Source organism: Lytechinus variegatus, chromosome 1 (assembly GCF_018143015.1).
Source record: "Lytechinus variegatus isolate NC3 chromosome 1, Lvar_3.0, whole genome shotgun sequence".
Lineage (NCBI taxonomy): Eukaryota > Metazoa > Echinodermata > Echinoidea > Temnopleuroida > Toxopneustidae > Lytechinus > Lytechinus variegatus.
The window spans coordinates 39,036,806-39,058,065 of record NC_054740.1 but is presented as its reverse complement, the minus strand read 5'-3'; the positions used below and the strand labels follow the sequence as shown (position 1 = coordinate 39,058,065).

The 21,260-nt window shown below is 35.2% G+C and overlaps 2 protein-coding genes across 11 annotated transcripts in view; one reads left to right on the top strand and one right to left on the bottom strand.

Moving 5' to 3' along the window:
* Positions 1–4,257, top strand: part of LOC121413656 (proton-coupled amino acid transporter 1-like) — a 33,232-nt gene extending 28,975 nt beyond the window's left edge. For all 3 annotated transcript variants that reach the window (XM_041606573.1, XM_041606578.1, XM_041606587.1), the window contains 4 exons: positions 164–295; positions 791–957; positions 1,435–1,607; positions 2,462–4,257. In XM_041606573.1, coding sequence (XP_041462507.1) covers positions 164–295; positions 791–957; positions 1,435–1,607; positions 2,462–2,706 — 717 coding nt within the window. In that variant the 3' untranslated portion in view covers positions 2,707–4,257. The remainder of the gene's footprint in view (positions 1–163; positions 296–790; positions 958–1,434; positions 1,608–2,461) is intronic.
* Positions 4,258–14,010: 9,753 nt separating this feature from the next.
* LOC121413603 (nuclear pore complex protein Nup98-Nup96-like) overlaps positions 14,011–21,260 on the bottom strand; it is a 49,872-nt gene continuing 42,622 nt past the window's right edge. For all 8 annotated transcript variants that reach the window (XM_041606492.1, XM_041606517.1, XM_041606526.1 and 5 more), the window contains 5 exons: positions 20,824–21,079; positions 20,171–20,583; positions 18,556–18,674; positions 17,935–18,117; positions 14,011–17,134 (listed from right to left, as the gene is read on the bottom strand). In XM_041606492.1, the coding sequence (XP_041462426.1) occupies positions 16,964–17,134; positions 17,935–18,117; positions 18,556–18,674; positions 20,171–20,583; positions 20,824–21,079 (1,142 nt within the window). In that variant the 3' untranslated portion in view covers positions 14,011–16,963. The remainder of the gene's footprint in view (positions 17,135–17,934; positions 18,118–18,555; positions 18,675–20,170; positions 20,584–20,823; positions 21,080–21,260) is intronic.

The following is a 21,260-nucleotide window of genomic DNA, read 5'->3' as shown; positions in this document are numbered from 1 at the left end:
ACATGGAGTGCCATAGACTTTATACAGTTATGCCAGATTTTGCAGTTGTTTCCATCTTTTATGGAACCAAGCCCTTTTGTCTAATTTTCATGATTATGTTACATTTTAATGATATATGTTTTTTCTATGATATATTTGTTTCATATTTTTATGTTCTGTGCAGTATATGCTGACACACTTTGGAAGTGGTAATGGAGCATCTTTCAAACTAAGTGAACTGACATTGGTTGGCGATGTCAAAGGTATTGCTTTCTTCTTCGGCACTGCCATGTACTCATTTGAAGGCATTGGTGTGGTGAGTGAAAACATTTTTGAATTGTTTTTCTCATAATAAATAATTATGGTGATGGTGGGGGTGGTGGTGGTGGTGATGATGACAACGATAATGATGATGATGATGATGGTCATGATGATGATGATGGTGATGATGATGGTCATGATGATGACAACAATAACAGTAGTTATATTGATAATAATTAAAATTGCACCAAATTCACTCTGCACAGTGCCCAAGATGCACCATAAGAGTTGCTTCCTTTTGTCATGGAATCCGTGTTCTAGCTACAATGGACGGCAGTGGTCGGGCCCAACCGGCTCAGATTTCTGACCACTACACATGAAAAATACTGCTTCCGACCACCATTGATTTCAAATGCAAAGTGTTTCAAAACTAACTCCTTGCAAAGACGAACTATACTTGCATTCATGGCAGTAGTAATGTTTGGTAACAAATTTTGATATAAATAGAATGATGAGAGGAACACAATTATGTATCCTATCTTTGTGTTAGGTATTGCCTTTAGAGAACAAAACCAAACATCCAGAAGACTTTCCCAAGGTGTTGCAAATTGGGATGATCGTAGTAGCATTCCTGTACATCTCAACGGGGACCTTTGGCTATCTTTGCTTTGGAGACCAACTAGAGGACACAGTTACAATTTATCTACCAGATAATGGGTGAGTACAGTTTTTCATTTTTTTTTGTACATCTCTCAACATAAAGATAAATACCTGCGGCGACAGTTTCAAAATGAGTTCCAACGGAATCCAAGTATCTGTATACGGTGGTGCTAAAAGTTAGCGAATTCACCGCCAAATGAACATATTTCAAGTGTTCAAGTTCTGCCATGTGTTAGATATTAAATTGTGTGGTCAGGTGGTAAAATATTATATTCAGTGGCAGTGGCGGACCGTGACCCGGAGGAGACAAAGCATTGGAGGGCACAGTATTGTTCACAAACAAAACAGTGCCCCTCTAATGCTTTGTCTCCTCCAGGTCACGGTCCGCCACTGTTCAGTGGTGTTTGTTTTGTCCAGGTTCGCCGAACAGACATTTTTAGCATCACTGCATATGAAAAAAAAATATATGACATTTATAAACCCTAATTCATGCTTGAATCCCATTTTTTTTTCATCCTTTGCTAATACATGTAGTTTATATACTGCAACCAAGCTGTTATTTGTCGGTGCCATCTATATATCATATGGACTACAGTTCTATGTACCACTGAGCTTTGTTTGGCCACCTATACGAAATAAAATTCCTCAGGAGAGGTATCACACTATAGCTGAATATGCCTTCAGAACAATGATCGTCATTATCACAAGTAAGTACACAGTTTTCATGGAGTCAAAGATTTATTAAATTTTGCTCCTCAAATTGGCAACAATTTTTAACTTTCTTCTTCGAGGTACACAGCTTTTGTATGATCAAGGTTGATTAACATTTGCTCCTCAAATGACAATAATGGGTTACAATATCAATCATATTTTATAATATTACCCGTCCACTGAGGGATGCTAAAAATTATAATGAATGGTTGCCGATTTGGATAGTTATACAGTGATTTTTTTTCTTGCATTGCCAATTTAGATTGTTTAAATGATTAGCTTTTATTCAGGAGTGCCAACATATACTGTAAATGGTATCTTTAATTTGTGTGTTTCAAAGTTTGTGCACCATCCACATTCATTATCTCAAAAGACTTTGGGGTTGACCAATTTTTCTAAGCATCCACGATAACACAAATCGCCAGGGAAAATAGGAAAAATTCAAGAAATATTTGAATGAATGCTGAATTTCAAGCACAGGTATGAATAAGGATTGGTCAGTAAAACTAAATGTGAGATCTCGGGGGTTTAATGTGGTTTGTAATAGCTGTGAATGATAAACTCTGTGATTGATATGTGATTACAGTTTGATAGTCGATCAGTTTCCAAGAATCAACAGTGTCATGCAGTATCGACATCATATTAAACTTGGTGCATGTAATGGAACGCTTAAATTGATGTTAGAAGTTCTTAATGAATTTGTTTTTAATTGATTCATTTGTCTTATCTACCCTTTGTAGCCTAGTAAGTGATTTACACACTGTTTTTGTGAGATCTAAATAAGTCACATTATGATTATTTTTATTATTATATTGTTGTTTTATTGAATTGTGTTGTTGTTACTTTCCAGTGATCCTTGCCATTGCCATACCACAACTCTCCCTGTTCATCTCGTTAGTCGGAGCCGTGGCCAGCTCCACCCTCGCGCTCATCTTCCCTCCTCTTATAGAAGAACTAACGTTTGGTTTCCATAGTTACAGGACACCATCGTCGATCATGAGGTTAATAAAAAACATCCTCATCTGTTTATTTGGTTTGATTGGATTCGGGGCAGGTACGTTTGTCTCCATCCAAGGTATTGTAGAAAAACTATGAATCTATTATGCTTTTCATTCTGCACATATTTTCCTTAACCCTGGGGTTAAGCTTAGCCCACTTCGCTTACAACGTTTTAGCTTAGTGGGCTAGCATGGTAAAAAGTGCGGTACTATCTTGCCCTGCAAAAAAAGCAGGGTTAGCTGGCATATTGCTAGCACCACAATTGCGGTGCTAAGAGATGCAGTGTGAAACGAAACCGGGCAAAAGAAATATGGGGCTAAGCTTTAGCCAATCACAGAAGTCCAAATTGCATGTTAGTCACGTTCTGTGTGGCAAAGTCATCAATATTCATGAGCTGTGTGATAGTCCAGCGTTAAGGCGTTAACCCCAGCTATGCAAATAGTATGGATTTAAGAAAGTCAGTGTGAAACCAAAAAAAGAATAGTATGGAGTTAAGGATAGTCCGGGGTTATGGATAGTATGGGGTTAAGTAACTGCAGTGTGAAAAGCATGTATGTGTTTTAAGGGGAATTTGACACCATTTGGATATGAATCATCCAGAGTAGACCAAGATTCACCTGACGTTATGTAATGTCACTGGAAATTGCCATATGGTGAAGTCATTATCTTGCTTTTCCCTGGCCTGCAATTGCCTGCGGCTACGCAGGCTTGGCCGAAGAATTTCCCTTTGGGACTCCGAGTTTGCTTTCCCCCAAAGATGTCTCTATTACAGGTATTTCAAATGCTTTGCACAAAGTATGGGACCAGCAAAACATTATCAACTCCCCATGAAAGCTGGCACCCATTGGACTTAGATACAAAAAGGGATCTTGTAATAAGGTATTCAATTATCCTGTTTGAAATAAATCGTATCAACTCTGTACAAGTCCTCCTGAAAACATCTAGATCTAGTAGGCAAGAGTTTAAATTTATTGATCTACTCTACCCATCTTTAATTATAGAAAGCTGTTAAGTTTTACTTTCTAGCCCAATGACAACTGAAGCTTGTTCATTAACAATTCTATTCTTATGTGTCAGTGCAATATAGTGCTATACCCCATCGCTCTCGACCCCAAAGAAATCTTCTTTATGATTTTGTGTAATTTTTAATTTTCTCTTTTTATTATGGTACGGTACCGGTACATTATATCTTGTACATTTAGGTCCATATGATTATTGCAGATGTATGGTAAATGTTAATATTAAAAGTCATCTATACTTTGACTTAGTGTATATTTGGATTTGTGCTTGTGCAACAAATCAGTAGTAGTTGTATTGTGTATTGGCTTGGCCATGATTGAGCATTTAACCATATTGCTCATATCAAGTACTGTCTTTGAATTTTAGATTTATCTTGTGATTTTTGGGTTATTATCATATTTAATATGGAAAAGGCAAAGAATCATTATTGGTGAATATAATTTTTTTTTCCTACCAAAGATTAAACTCAGAGAGAATCTTAGAACCGATTTGCTGCATTTATATAAGTTGTCCCCCCCCCCCCCCCCCCTCCTACATCTCAGGGGTTATTGATGATTATGCATTAAAAGATGTCAAAACAATGAAGCTGAGACTAGCTAGATGTTTTTTAATAGCATGGTGGGATTACAGGCCAATGAAAATATGGAAAACACAAAAATATTATACCAATATGATGAAATAAAACTAGAAACTTCCTGACCCCAAAATGGAACAGTTGTATTTCTAGACATAAAGAATTACTATAAAATCAAGAGAGTTGGTTGATGTCACTGTCGCAAAATCTTAACTCTGATATTTCCCAACACTTTCACATGCCCTCAAGCATGCCTCCAGTTTTCAAAACCAATGCAGATGTTAAAGTGTTTTGTTTTCCTTCGTTTAAAGAAATGATGATAATGATATCTTGATGACGAAACCTCTTTAAGAATCTTCCGTTTAAGATGAAATGTAACCATAATGGTATGCTACATGTATGTATTATATGTAACCTAACATGCGAAGAGCCATCTTTTTCCACTTATCTGATTTGAATTTCCTGATATATGAATAAATATATATATATGAATAAATATATATATATATTATTTATGTTCGTAATGCGCCTTAACGCCCTCTACCTTCGTCTTTACTTCTATATATATATATATAATATATATATATATATATATACATAGTAACAAAATATGCTGAAGATCAAAGGTAATGCTTTCAATGCCAATATAGTTTTTATTTACTCAATACTTATACATATATGATATATACATATATATATATGTTATACATATATGTATAATATATATGTTTCTGTATGTTTGGTTTTTTTAATGTTTTTCTTTCTTTTTTATGCAAGCCAATGCAGAAAGTTTTATTTTATTCAACCAGACACAAAGTCAAAGGGATTTTTTCAAAGTATGGAGGAAATGTTTTTTTCACACTGTAGAGAGGAAATACCTTATTAATATGAAATGAATAATACTGTGGAGCATTTTACTCTTCTGAGATATGTATGTGCAATGATCATAAAGACAACTGCTTGAAATTGCATATTTTTGCACACTTCGACTTTTTAGATCAAATTTTTAAAATTAGTAATTCAATATCTGACATTTTACAAATGAGAATTGATAATTTTTTACTGCTGTTAGCTGGCATCAGAGAAAAGTTTTGAAACCTGTTTTTTATCTGAGTTTCTTAAAGTGAAATAAAGAGGAGAACCTTCATGTACTAGTAACTTATAATTTCATTACTGATAGGGCTACACTGTAAAAAAAAATGAAGAAAAAAAATGAATGGATAAATTTATTTTATGAAAGTCTTCCCGTGTATCTTGTATCATCATCATTATTATCATTATTATATTATTATTATTGACAGATGACAGAATAAACAAACAGTTTTCAAATTGATAATCTGTCTTCCTTTGATTGTACACCATGATATGGGTTCTGATAATTAAATAAAAACACTTGAGAACTTATTTGGTTGATGTATGCATAGGAATTTGTACATGTATATGATATGCAAACTGCACTTTGATATGTTTTTGTGAGGTGATGCCCATTGAATGTATGTTATTGTCTATGTGTAGTTCACCATAACAATGTGATTTTCCTTAATACTTTATCGGCCGTCCACATACCCAGGGCCCCGTCTTACGAAGAGTTAAGATTGATCCAATACACCACAACTATGCAGCCGTGATCTGGCAAAACTACGTATCTCCTTTTTTTCCATTCCGAGATATTCGAGCTTGAATATTTTACATTGCTTCTTTTGCTTTTCTTAGAATAGTGGAAAATGGTATATCGATTTTTTTTGTTTTCCTTTGATCTGCGGAACTTATATAACAGGGTTGGCAGATTTAAATCACATTGATTTAAATCGTGATTTAAATCGCGATTTAAATCACCATGATTTTTTTTAAAAAATCATTGATTTAAATCACTTCCATTGAAAAATGTACAAATCATGGACAAAGTATTTGTTCAATGCAGTTTTAATTCTTCAAATCAACTGAAAAACTTTGAATTAACTTTATATCAACAAAAGATCAACAAAGTCTTCATATCTACTTAAAACAAATTAAAATCAAATTAATAAAATCAGGTAATTCCTTAAAAACTACAGATGTATGTTGTCAATAGGTACTCATTTTTTGTAAATTATGTCGAGTTTTTCTTCTGAAATTTTACATTCTTTGTCAGTTATTATTAGTCAATTTCTTTCTTAACATAAAGTTTTCACATAATCCAAAGACTTTTCAGAGAGCAGTTTGTAAAAAAAATATATATAATATATAAAAGTCAATGAGAAAAGGTTTGTTGGCAGTTTTCCAGTTTTGATCCTTCGCCTACACATAACTACTTCTGTCATGTAAAATAAAAAATGATACCTGCATGTAATCAACATATTTAACATGCCTCTTATTTCGTATTATTACTTATCATACATTTGATGTTTTAAATAACATACTGGTAATTATAAAAATCATATTAACATAATGTAGTACAGTCATAATTTGACTGTTGAGAAAAGCTTTCTCTTATAAACCTTTTAAGTCACTGTAGCCCATTTTATGTTCAGTGCTACAAATAATGGAAGTTTTGTATGCATGTAATAATGGAAAGAGCTCTATAACAACAACTTGCAAAACTCAGAATAAACATTTAACACTGCATTTAAATGTTAAGATGCAGGTTCTTCAGTTACAATCATTGGCAGTTGTTAGCTGTGTCTCATTTAAAATAAAATACCTTTTTTTGTAATACATATGTTGTAATTTAAGCAGTTTTGCAGAATTTTTTATCCTTTAAGTTAAAAGTAAGTAGATTTTTGTTCATACTTCATGGATCAAACAGATTTTTTTGTACAGAATATGGGAATAAAACTTGTAGATTAATGTAAAAAATCACAGTAACATAATGTAGTATAGTCACCCCTTGACTAAGTTATCTCTTATACTGTTCTCCAAAACTGAGAGTTTTGTACATGTATCTATATCTATAGCAAGAGAAGAGCTTTTTATCAAACTAAAAAGATCCTAAACATATACAGTTGTAGTCTCTCTGACTATTGTAAAGCTGTGACTAATTGAAAAAAAAATCATTGATTTGAATTATTTCTCTTACAATATACAGCTGGCAAAGGGTTTGTTGGCAGTTTTGATAAGGGATTTTTTCTCTTGGATTTTTTAAATATTTGAATGAAAAATCCCAGAGGGGAATTTTCTCTACTCACTGGGAATTCCCTATGGAATATTCCTTCATAGGCCTATGTATGATAGAATTAAGTTCAGATACATGATTCCTCAAATTTATTTTTAATTGTCCATTTTTACTGGATTTTAATTACAAAATATGTGGTTAAGAACAATATTAGGGGTGAAATGTATAACATCAATATTGATGTCATTGTAAGAGTAAGGGGGGGGGATAATTACCCTTTTTTGAAGGAACTTTTAAAAAATAAAAAAAATAAAAAAAATCTGATTTAAATAAAAAAAATCTGATTTAAATAAAAAAAATCTGATTTAAATCAAATAAATCTGATTTTTTTGATTTTTTTTAAAAAAATCAAAAAAATCGCCAACCCTGTTATATAAGCTATTGGCACCAAAATCTAGTTGATTTACTCATTTAATCTTCTAATTTTCCACTTTTTTTAAAACATACGCACTTTTGCCTGATAAAATCGATGACACACTCCGAGCTTTTTATCAGGCAAAACTACGTATGTCACAAGGTACGCGGCCGCGTGGCAAATATTTACCAGGCAAAACTACGTATGTCACAAGGTACGCGGCCGCGTGGCACATGTTTATCGGGCAAAACTACGTATGTCCTACGCATGGCAAAGTTTTATCAGGCAAAACTACGTATCTCTTAAACATTGCAAAATTATCAGGCAAAACTATCAGGTGTCTTTGCCGCGCATTTTTGGAAAGCCAGCAATGTCTAAAAACTAAAAGACATGTTCGAAATGTTCTCGATATACAGATGTTTATTCATACATTGACTGTTTTCTTGACAATTCAGTATGCTTCTCTTTGCTTTCAAAGGACATGCAAATTTCCAAAAGAAAAAATTATGACATTGATGGATTTCCATATTCTTGAGGTTGATCAGATCAATCATAACTCTTTGTAAGATGAGGCCCAGGTTTACTTAACTTTATTACTCTGTTTCATTCGGTAGCTAATTAGGCATTATTACTATTAGGATCTCTCCTTACACTTTCACATGTCATACTTAACTTTATTACTCTGTTTCATTCGGTAGCTAATTAGGCATTATTACTATTAGGATCTCTCCTTGCACTTTCACATGTACCCTGAGCATGCCTTGAGTTTTCAAAACCAATGCAGATAAGATGTGTGATCATGATTTTGCTTTTCATTTTCTAGGACATGAAAAATATGGTGATAATAAACACATTTTTTTGGTATTGCAGTAGTAGAGATAAATAGACAGTAATATTAATGATGAACTTTGTTTTAAACACGTAATTGTGAACCACTGTTGGTTTGACTGTACACATTCATAATTTATGATCTCATGAAATAATTAAGGCCATGTAGGTCCTAATACATTACCATTGCGTAGATGAACTCGTATTATACATGTGATTACAGTACTTGAATATGCAAACATACCTGAATGCCTCTTACACTGTGAAAATGCAAAAGCAATGATCTATTTCGTGTGTAAGTCGTTTTTTTTTTTACAGCTTAAGCTTTCTTTAGTGTAGGGCCATTCTGAAAAAGGCCTATAGGTTCATTGGCTTCTTCATTGATTTAGGCTGTACGAGAAGCTTCACACCCTCGGGTCACACAAAAACCTTGTACTGAATGATGTGAGAGACCTATAATTTGTACCGTGTCTTAGGGGGTGTTCCAAGAAAATATTTGCAATCAATCGCAAATAATCTGTTGCAATTTTATAGTTGATTGGTAAAATGCAGAATTTGGGAGATACGTAGTTTTGCCTGATAAATCACCTTCTTTTGCGGCTATTGTTCTGGCAAAACTACGTAAGTAGCCTTACATAGTTTTGCCTTTTAATTCTCGTCAAAGCTTGAAAAACTACTTTTGTAAGTCGACTTACGTAGCTCTGCCTTTTAAATTTAGTGATTTTTTGAGAATTTTACAAAAACTGGGTTTTCGAATCTCCCTAAATAATTGGAGTTATAATTTGAAATTTTGACAGATGAAAGAGCGTATTCAAAATTATAAGAAACACAAAAAAACTGAAAAACGCCAAAAAATGACTTACGTAGTTTTGCCAGATCACGGCCGTATGGAAAGCCAGCAATGTCTAAAAACTAAAAGACATGTTCGAAATGTTCTCGATATACAGATGTTTATTCATACATTGACTGTTTTCTTGACAATTCAGTATGCTTCTCTTTGCTTTCAAAGGACATGCAAATTTCCAAAAGAAAAAATTATGACATTGATGGATTTCCATATTCTTGAGGTTGATCAGATCAATCATAACTCTTTGTAAGATGAGGCCCAGGTTTACTTAACTTTATTACTCTGTTTCATTCGGTAGCTAATTAGGCATTATTACTATTAGGATCTCTCCTTACACTTTCACATGTCATACTTAACTTTATTACTCTGTTTCATTCGGTAGCTAATTAGGCATTATTACTATTAGGATCTCTCCTTGCACTTTCACATGTACCCTGAGCATGCCTTGAGTTTTCAAAACCAATGCAGATAAGATGTGTGATCATGATTTTGCTTTTCATTTTCTAGGACATGAAAAATATGGTGATAATAAACACATTTTTTTTTGGTATTGCAGTAGTAGAGATAAATAGACAGTAATATTAATGATGAACTTTGTTTTAAACACGTAATTGTGAACCACTGTTGGTTTGACTGTACACATTCATAATTTATGATCTCATGAAATAATTAAGGCCATGTAGGTCCTAATACATTACCATTGCGTAGATGAACTCGTATTATACATGTGATTACAGTACTTGAATATGCAAACATACCTGAATGCCTCTTACACTGTGAAAATGCAAAAGCAATGATCTATTTCGTGTGTAAGTCGTTTTTTTTTTACAGCTTAAGCTTTCTTTAGTGTAGGGCCATTCTGAAAAAGGCCTATAGGTTCATTGGCTTCTTCATTGATTTAGGCTGTACGAGAAGCTTCACACCCTCGGGTCACACAAAAACCTTGTACTGAATGATGTGAGAGACCTATAATTTGTACCGTGTCTTAGGGGGTGTTCCAAGAAAATATTTGCAATCAATCGCAAATAATCTGTTGCAATTTTATAGTTGATTGGTCACTTTTAACTTTAGCAAATCAGATTACACTCCTTGTTTCAAAGAGCTGAGTAGCAATCAATCGCAAATTTGCAATTAATTGCATGGCATATGCTTGATTTCGGGAACCAAAATAGACTTGCGATTGATCGCAAGTATCTTGCAACGCCCCATTAGGGAAACATCATAGAGGTCTATGCTCATAGGCTGGAAGATGGTTGAAACATGATTGTCATTAATCATTTACAGTTATTTAGAATATCTCTATATTGTCTTTTTTCCCCCTGCAATACAGGGAAGTTGTGGTTTTGATATTTCAGATAACTAGTTTTTGCTTTTCCAAAGTTTTTATTTGGAAGTAGGGGGCTTCCAAATAGATAAGGACTTACATGTATTAATGTGTGCAATGTCAATTCTTATTATTTGTATGTATGTAGATTCCTTGTGTAAAATAATAAGTTCGAGAGACAGACATATTTTGCTTCTCTGCATGTGTTTGATAGAATAGAAATTAGTCTGTTTGCTCATGGTTAGGTGTTATCTAGAGCAAATTAGCTTAATCAATAGTTACTTGGGTATTATTAACTAAGTTTTAAAGACCCAGACCGGACTAAAAAATGAAATTGACAAATTATATACCAATCAAAAGCTTATAAGCTACTAAATACAGCAATATAGGCTTTATTCATTTTCATCCCTTCCCAGCTGAGTATTTTGCTTAAGAATATTCCAATATAGCGGGCTTCGAACCCGGCTTAGAAAATAGGCTTTATTATGCTTTTCACCTGCCTCGAGACTGTGACGTCACGTTGTGTAGAAGCGTCGTGATTCCATAGGTTTGTACACAGAAAAACTGGGTTCTTTGTTTGCTTTCCAGATTACACATTTCATTTTCTTCACTTCTATCACAGAAGGATATTACATATATTTTTTCCAACAAGCTTGAATTTATGAAATCTACAGTTTTGAACTAGTTTTTTGCCATATTTTATTTCCTGCTTATTTGGCACAGATCTCAATTCTATCTGCATTCAGATTATAACAACATTTCCTGACATAGCAATTTAGGCCCAATAAGAGCCAAACAAAGAAATCACAAAAAAGGTAGTGAATAGTTGTAGGTTTCCATCTTTTTGAATAGTGAATAATTGCGAGTGCCAATTTCATCTGAAAACGAAAAAAAAATTGGATTCATAACATGGAAATGGAAGAAAATACCCAATGCTTTTGTACACAAACCTATGGAATCGCAACCCTCCAGACACAACATGACGTCATCATTTCCAGGCGACGTGGGGGTGCTCAATCGAAGCGTACATTGGAGGAGAAGTTTCTTTGATTTTTATATATTTTTAAGAAATAGAAGGAGATATATGAAATATTTTTTGTATATTTGTATTCTATGAATCATTACCTTACTTTAGATGATTGTTTTTACACCGGTCAGGGTCTTTAAAGAAAAAAGTAAAGATCATAATACCCAAGAAACATAGGATTGAATATAAAACAAACATAACACAGCACACTGCAAACACAAGTATTTTGCAGGTAGCGCCAGTGTTCTAAGTGAGCGTGCAATGGACGAAATCATATGGATCCAAAACTGCACAATGAATGGATCCAAAGTTTCATGAATGATACGTCATTGTAAAATGGGCTGAATGATTGATATCAAACGTCCAATCAATTACCATAATCTATCTAGGTGTTATATGATACCCAATTTTGTTAATGGCAGCTATTTTGCTTAACCGCTCACATTGTGGCACTGTGAATGTCTGTGTTGGATATGAGTGCTTTGCAAGTGGCTATTCTTATAATTATGGCCAAAAAAAACTTCTTACCTTGTCCCATAGCCTGAACTGGTTATTACTATGGTTCATACTTCATTATTACTATTATTAACCAATAGTATGTTTGAACAAACAAACCTGTTTTGATGTATTTTGTGTGTGTTTGAGGTTGCATTATTTGGAGAATTTACAAACTGACATCTTTGAACCAGGAATGAATTTCAAAGAATCAATTTGTACATGTATGTAAAATAAAAACAATTTTATTATATTTCCAATCGTTGGTGTGATGTCTGTATTATTGTGTGATGAAGTTTTTATGAAACAAATACCGGTATGAGCTTGGGTGGTGTGTGAGTGATATCCCCTCCCCCTCTAATGCTTCTTGTGTGTCGTGGGTTCGAATCATATCCATGTTATGCAAGAAATTCATCCACACTGCTGCACTCGACCCAGGTGAGGTAAATGGTTACCGGCAGGAAATAATTCCTCAAAAAGCTGTGCGTACCAGAATTGGTAGACTAGCTTAGCCGGGGTAATATAGGAGCGCCTTGAGCACCTAGCAAGGTGGATGCATGCGCTATAAAAATCCTATATTTATTATATTTTGGATCGAAAATTTATCCTCCGGTCATTGGCTAAAAGAGCTTCACGTAATTATGTGTATTTTCAACTATTTTGGAATGTTGGCAGCTAGGCATACTATTAGGGAAAATTACATCATTTTTGTGACATCATTTCCCGAAATAGTAAAACTATTTGGAGAAATGACGTCAGGGCGCCATACGTCTGATTCGCGTGATATCAATATCACCAACATTCAGCGGGGTATATACGACAGCTCGAGTGCTTACCATGGGCGACCCTCGCGACGTCGCGACTACGTTTATGTTTCGAATTTTTCAGACATTTTCATCGACAATTAAAACTTGGATTTCATAAAAATTTGATATTATATAAGAAAAGAGCACAAGACCATCAGAGTGACAAGAGAGGATAAAAGGTAAGCAATTATTCTGGGTTTTTTTTCCTTTTGTTTAAAATTTTTGATCCAAAATATAAAACAAATATACTCTGCCATAATTTTGAGTTTCTGGTTAAAACTATGGGCCTCGGTGCCTCCAGTAGTACTACTATTCTGGAGTCATGTCTTGCCCATAGTTTTAACCAGAAACTCTCAAGGCAAAGTATATTTGTATATTATTATTGTAATTATCACTATTGCCATCATGATCGTCATCACCACCACCATCATCATCATTTTATCATCGTAATAACAATAATAATAATGGGTATTTAGGCGCTAAAAACAAAAAGTACCATACCACGTACAATGTAGGAATAACAATTTAACATTTGCAATAATGTTCAAGATAAAAAGGGAAAATCAATTGAGGAAAAAAGTATGTCTTAAGGGAAGATTTGAAGCCAAGAACAATGGAAGCATTGCTTATTGAAAGAGGGATAGCATTCCAAGTCTTTGACAGCTGCTACAGCAAACCGTTTTTCGGCAGAGGAGAGTTTTGACAAGGGAATGCAAAGTCTGCATGTGTCAGTGATTGAACGAAGATTACAAGAGGGTGTGTATAATTTGATGGTATTATTAAGATATGAATCATCAGCCTAATCATCATCATCACCACCACCATAATTATTACTGATATCAGCATCAGTGTCGGCTTTGCAACGTAATAATTGTACAAAACCATAATAGTTTTCATCACCATCTTCTGTTTCATCACAATTCTCACCTTTTGATTGAAACATTTAAATAAATACATGTAGATACCAAACAAATACATTCTTACAACATTTATTTTTCCATGACTTTCATGACTTCACAAATCATCTGCACAAAACATTATTTCTACATAACAGAATTCGACATTCATTAAATACATCAGCATCTTGATTCAAATAGAAAAAAAATCTTAAAAACTGATTTAGTTATCCTTTACGGGAACAGTACTAGTGATACATACCATGGTCTGTTTCAAAATTAAATTACAAACCAACAGGGTACTGTGACACAAAGTTTAGCGATTGATCATACAATTGATTGTTCACAATGACTGTTCATTAAGGTCAATGCAATCAATCTTTGTTCTGAGCTTCATGTTACAGTGCCCAGGGTCCTGTAACATAAAGCTTAGCAATTGATCGTAAGGCTGGTTTCTACGATTGATGACATTGATAATTTTGTATTATCATTTGTAAAAAGCAGCCTTATAATCAATCGCGAAACTTTGTGTTAGGGGGCTCAAGAGACCAAATTTATGACTGGCTTGATTATGTTCATACCAGATATGCATGTTACAACTTGGATATTTATGAAAGTTTAACAATTCAAATAGGAGCAATGTCTTGTCATTTTCTTATCAATTAAAACGAATTCATGACAAAATTTGAAGTTTAACAATCCCCCTGTGCAAAGATACCGTATTAAAATAATTATGCTGCAATGATTAAAAAAGGTTGGAAAACCGAATTCTATAGTGTCAAAATATTGAAACGATGTAAATTAACTCGTGCAACCCTCGTCTTGCACGCATAATTAGATTACAAACGGTACTTTCATGATTTGGGAGATTATAAGTATTTTGCAATATTTCTTTTTTGGTCATATTTTGCAGTCTGAGTTATGAATGCAGCATGATAGCAAGGCTCCCCCCTTTCACAAAGACTTGGTATAATAATAACAAATGCACAATTCTTATCACAAGTGAACTATCGGCCAATCAAATTCATGGATTTCAGTAGCTTTAAACTGTTATATTGCAAATTTGTTACTGTGCCAAGCTTTGTGAAAGAGTCATCCAGAACCTCTTACACACGGAGCAACATACTTTTAGGTAAATGGTGCACTTTTAATTAATTCACTAGTGAGCATTTTCCAGTACAAATAAACAATATAATATAAACGATTCCAAAAGCATTATCTGACACTGGTTTAAATTAATGAGCATCCTTTCCATCACAATTACATAGACCAGAAAAATATGAGTTTTAAAACCCACAAGTAAATACTTGATGATTTTGGTAAATACCAGTATCATTCCATCTATAAAGAAAATATGAAATTATACCCCAGCATGACAAGTACATTATCCAGAAGCTAAGAAATTTCTACTAGATTGTAGTACATAAAAAGAATATTCACAATGTAATCTTGAATCGTAGTTAAGTTTTGAATCTGTGTAATGAAGATAATACATCACTTATATAGCGCATAATAACCAAAGTTTCTCTATGCGCTTTACAATAAAGAGAGTATGAGTACTTACTGTAAGAGTACTAATAGTAAGCACAAACTGGCCATGCATGCAATAGAAGAAAAATCATTCTAGGATCACATTCACTTGCACATACACTTTAATAAAATGGGAAGCATTTTAATCAAGGTTAAAATCAACCTCATCAGGTAATTCAAGCCCGAAAGTCTCTTGAAATTTATTGAATATATCCATAGCAAAGATCTCATCTTGACAGTCTGTAGCATACAAAAAAAAATCATTATTTTACACGGAACTGGTAAATTTCATGTAATTTAAATTACATTTTATCTCCTTAGAGTCGAAGCGTGCATTTCATATTTACAACATGTACAGAATATACTCTAAACAAGGTAGATTTGGTAGAATATCCCTCAATATGCAAAATATAATCACCAATGTTTATTTGGATGAGTTTACAATGTACATTAGAAGTATAAAATGGTGCCTAAATAGGTATAATAATAGACTCTCATTCACATTCATCTTTGCAGGAATGGACATCATTCACAAAATACCTTTTTTTTAATGAGGTTATGTCAGAAAGATAATTTTCCAGTCAAAGCTTTTCCATGCATCTCTGCAATATATACTAAGGAAAGCTAGAATGTTTCATGGAAATATTCATGGCGCCATCTTACTCAAAAGAGAAACTGTGAGACACATGAAGACACAAGGAATCACAGAGCACCAGAGATAGACAGGGAGCCTCAGAGATCATGGGAGACACATAAAGATCCTGGTAGACTTAAGGGGGCACATGGACCATGGAGAGACACAATGAGCGAATAGGAATGTGGTGGTGCAACTCTAATATCAGATGATTGTCTATCTGTGTTTTAGAAAAAGGAAATTTTCATGGAGAAGGACCTTGGTATTTTATGGAGGTATCCTGACAGAAGATTTTGATATTGTTGGTGAAGTCTGTGAGATCATGCAGGAAATTCCTGCATATAGCTTCCCCAAAGCTCAAGAAGCTCTCAAAGAATACAATCCTGTTTCAATGGTCATTGGTAAAGTCTATGCGGTGAGCTCCTGCGTATAGCTCCTCCAAAGCTTCATGTGGTGTTTGAATGTTTCAATGGTCTTTAGTAAAGTCTATGCGGTGAGCTCCTGCGTATAGCTGCTTGAAAGCTTCATGTTGTGTTTGACTGTTTCAATGGTCATCGGTAAAGTCTATGCAGTGAGCTCCTGCATATAGCTCCTAGAAAGCTTTATGTGATGTTTGAGTGTTTCAATGGTCATCGGTAAAGTCTATGCAGTGAGCTCCTGCATATAGCTCCTAGAAAGCTTTATGTGATGTTTGAGTGTTTCAATGGTCATTGGTAAAGTCTATGCGGTGAGCTCCTGCGTATAGCTCCTCGTAAGCTTTTTTGTGATGTTTGACTGTTCAAAGTCTATGCAGTGAGCTCCTGCATTTAGCTACTCATAAGCTTTTTTTGTGATGTTTGACTGCTTCAGTGATCATTGGTAAAAGTCTATGCAGTGAGCTCCTGCGTGTAGCTTCTGGTAAGCTGGCGTAGCTCCTGGAGACTGTAATCTTCCGGAAGAGGGAGCTTGGTGACATGAGGAGCCAGAAGACGCGATGGAATGAGAGGATTAGGTTGCCTGGTCGGTGAAGATCCCGCAGCATTAGCGAGACTCTCTTGCTGCAAAGTACAAACAAAGAAAAGGCCATATTGGTAAAGTACTTCTATTTACTCTATTTCAAAAGAAGCATTGAGATGTATGTTGAAAATTCATTTAGAATGAGAAAAAACCTCTCTAGATGCATTTCCTTCATGATACCCCCCCCTCCCCAAACCCAAGGGCTATTCCATGAAATAATGAGCCTTTTTGTATGCTCATTCCAATTTTATCCCTTTGATTACATTATGAATTTTACAAACATACCATGAAAGGAATGCATCACATATAGTGATAAATACTGAAAAATGAGGTTATTGTTTTTCTCTTGTTATTTGCACAACATTACAATATTGCAAAGTAGAGTAGTGTACACCCCCTTCCCCTTTCCACAAGTTTCTTTATTTTAAAAGAAATCTCAGATAATAATACAATACATCTTAGACAAACATAATATTCAAACCATCACTGTCTAAGGCACAATTACTAATTTGAGGCAAACATTTCATGACATTTTGTTGCACATCAGATTAAAATAAACAAATAAACATACTAGTACATCAAATGTAATTTTTCATATTTGTGTAGGGGCAATGCCTAAACCATTGTTAATGGCCACACAGAAATGTTGTTAGCACTAACCATAAACCAACAGAGGCCATCACAACGAGAAACGTTGCAGCTCATGCCTAATGTCACAAACTGGCTATTTATATCTTGGATCAACGTTTGATATCACAAACCAAAAGATGCAGCTAGGCCTACTGTAAGTGCTCTGTTAGCGCTTATGTTTCCGTGCAGCTGGAACAGAGCAGTGTATTACCTGTAGAGTAAGGACGGCTTTCATCATGTTTGCCGTTCGTTTGGCCATCTCTGAACGGCACACCCTATCCTTGACCGTCTGACAGTAGACCCCGCCCACACGAAGGCAGAGTGATGCTATGTCAGGGTGAAGCTTCTCAACCTCAAAGGTCGTCGGCTCTCGTCTACCGAGCTCGACCAGTCGCTGCAGAAAAGGTAATGAAATCAAAATGTTTAAATATTAATCAGAATAATAACAATGATAATAATGATGATCATAATGATAATAATGATGATCATAATGATAATAATGACAATGATGAAATTTACAATGACAATGATAATAATCATATTCTGCTTATCCTATAAATTGGGCTTAACCCCAACCTAACAGGGGGGGTCAATTTGACATAAAATGTCCACATAAAACATATAAAATACACATTATTTCGCCCAGGCATTACAAACATTACACACAATTTATAACCTTTAAAACAGTCAAAAAGCACTCTTCTACGACTCGAGTATATTAGAACTGTTCCAATGCTACCTCGTGCATGTAATTCTCACTAATGCCCTCAATGATAGGTATTATTAAATACCATAACTGGATGCTTCAATCCAAGTGAGACCATAGCTTTACCTCATTAATATTGATGAAATCCAGGTAGACCTGACCGTTTGTAGACCAATCCTGAATGAGTGATGACCGTTCGACATAGCTCAGCTCATCTAGTACCCCTTTCAGAAAGCCATAACTCTCTGAAAAAGAAGTCAAAGGCCTGTATTATTCCATGTACTTCATGTTGAGTTTGGGTCTTTGGCCCGTATTCTGAGGTCGGGTTTAACTTAAACTCAGGTTTAAAGTTGTGGTTTAAGTATGGAAAGCCAATTGTCACATAAATCATTAACAGTAGAGATATCATACTTCAGCTCATTCGGCTCTCAAATCATTCATAATTGTCTAGGAAGTATAAATAGATGATTATCTTCACCATCGATGAATCAGGAAAGAGCACAGTAAACATAAGAAGCATAAAACTTAAAATGTTGATACGTTTGGCTTCCCATACTTAAACCACAACTTTAAACCCGAGTTTAAGTTAAACCCGACTTCAGAATACGGGCCAAAGACACAAACTGAACATGAAGTACATGGAATAATGTGGAAGGGCAATTTTACATGGACAATGGGTTATTTATTTTCCAGTAAAAATCTGGTGTTGGTGTGGTAGCAACATGAAATCTGATTGTGATGCAACACAACACCAGCCTAATGACATACATGACATGAGGCTGGTGTAGAGATTGACCTAAAATAAAAAAAAGATGTATGTCATCTGCTACCCCTGCTGAAGATCTGCATTCAATTTTACCAACATCAACCCCGAGGGATTAAGAAATCATGCTTTCAAGTTTGGTGTGGGTATCTCAAGCTCACAAACTTTTAGAGTGATGATTGGTACAAATCACAAGAGCTTTATACATTTCAATGAGCAATAATATTGACCCATTTGCTTTCTTGAGATGATTGAAGACTTTGCATTCTGAACAAGATTTTACTGCAGTTCCTCACCAATTCCACTTTCATCACCATCATCAACACTTCTCATGTACAGATGAAACATCTTTGGAAGTGCAAGCAAACAATGGGTCTGTGGATGTGCGGATATTAGGGTGAGATGGTCTATGGGAAGCAAAGCTATCCTTATCATATTTTAGCATCTGGGGGGTGTTTCTCAAAGTCGCACTTAAATTCTGACGCGTACTTGATATGCAACGCGCGATCTTATTGATAAATACGCAGTAGTGCGCGTCCCCATGACACAATCTGACCAATGCAGTCATTCCTTTCATATAGTATGCAACTCAGTATTTAAGTGTGACTCTAAGTCATACTTAAATCTTTGTGAAACACCCCCCATGTTATGAAAGCTTTAAAACAAAAAGAGGTAATTTAAAGACAATCCCCTTCTTTATGGGGAGCCACTTGGATTGGACCTGGATAGGACTTGGACTGGACCTGCACTGGCCTTGGATTGGACTTGGTTTAGAATTGGAATGGATTTGGGTCTTTTCTTTTCCCATCTTACATAAAGAAAATATATAATTGTAGATCAACATATGATAATAATAATAATAATAATACTTGAAATTTATAAACACAGAATATCCGGTGAAGACTCTCTATGCACTTATCAAATCACTATATTATAAGAAAAAACAGAAATGATATCAGCATGATATTAGGTACTAACCATTGATGATGGCATTAGCAGCTATCTTCTTGATCAACACCATATGACAGTCATTCCACCTTCCAGCCTTCAGGAGATGCCAGGCTTCCTCTCTCTCCCGACCTTCGTAGAGTGCCCTCAACGCCTTGGCATCATGGATCCACTCCACGGGTACATGAAGACGCTCGACCAGAAAGCTCTCTTGGACGGTCAGCTGGTTACCAGTCAGCTCGAGGGTGATGTGACGCTCTAGGAGTGACCGGACGAGGTCCTCTCGGGCTATGTCATTGGGGATGTGGAGGAGGACAAAGGCCGCCCAATGCCAGAGGCCGATGGATTCAAGCTGCGAGGCGTAGCTGACGGTTAGGTGTGCTTGGCGATGGGGAGAGAGGTGGGTGTAACCTAAGGCATGCAGGACTTGCAAGACGTGCCAGCTATATAAGAAAACAAACAATTATTATATTCATCATTACCTTATTTCACTAAATTTCAGGGTATTACTTTCTTGAGCACACTTTCACTCTCATTGACATTCGCATGATTCCTTTCTTCAACTTAAACTATTCCATATTGATGTTCATCATTAGATTTCTACATTATTGATGGAGTTAGTATTTTGTCTTCACATGTATTAGGATCTATATCACCATTTTATAGCAGACAATAGAACCTACCTGAGTCTATAGTCCAATTGGTATGGCGAATGAGCTGTGGGAGCTAGGACGTTGTGCATTCGATGCGTCTTGTCGCAGTAGAGCTTCAGCAAATGATAACACATATCCCAGACGGGGAACCTATCTCGACTAGGCATCAGACCGTCCCCATCGTCCATCGATTCCAAGGCACTCAGGTCTTCCTTGTAGAAACCGGGATTGCTTTCCATGTATGGTGGGCGGGGAGGGAGGCAGTAGTCACCAAGTGCCGATTTGCCTACGATCAGAAAGATGTTAGAGTATTTTAAACAATCACTTGAAGGGGGGATATTAGAAAAATTCAATGCACAAGGTATACAATTCAATAGAAGAAAAAAAATATGTTATATATGCACAGATTTTGTGCATGGATCATCTGGTTCCAGTGGGCAATGAGCTAAAAAACTAATAATTGTTTA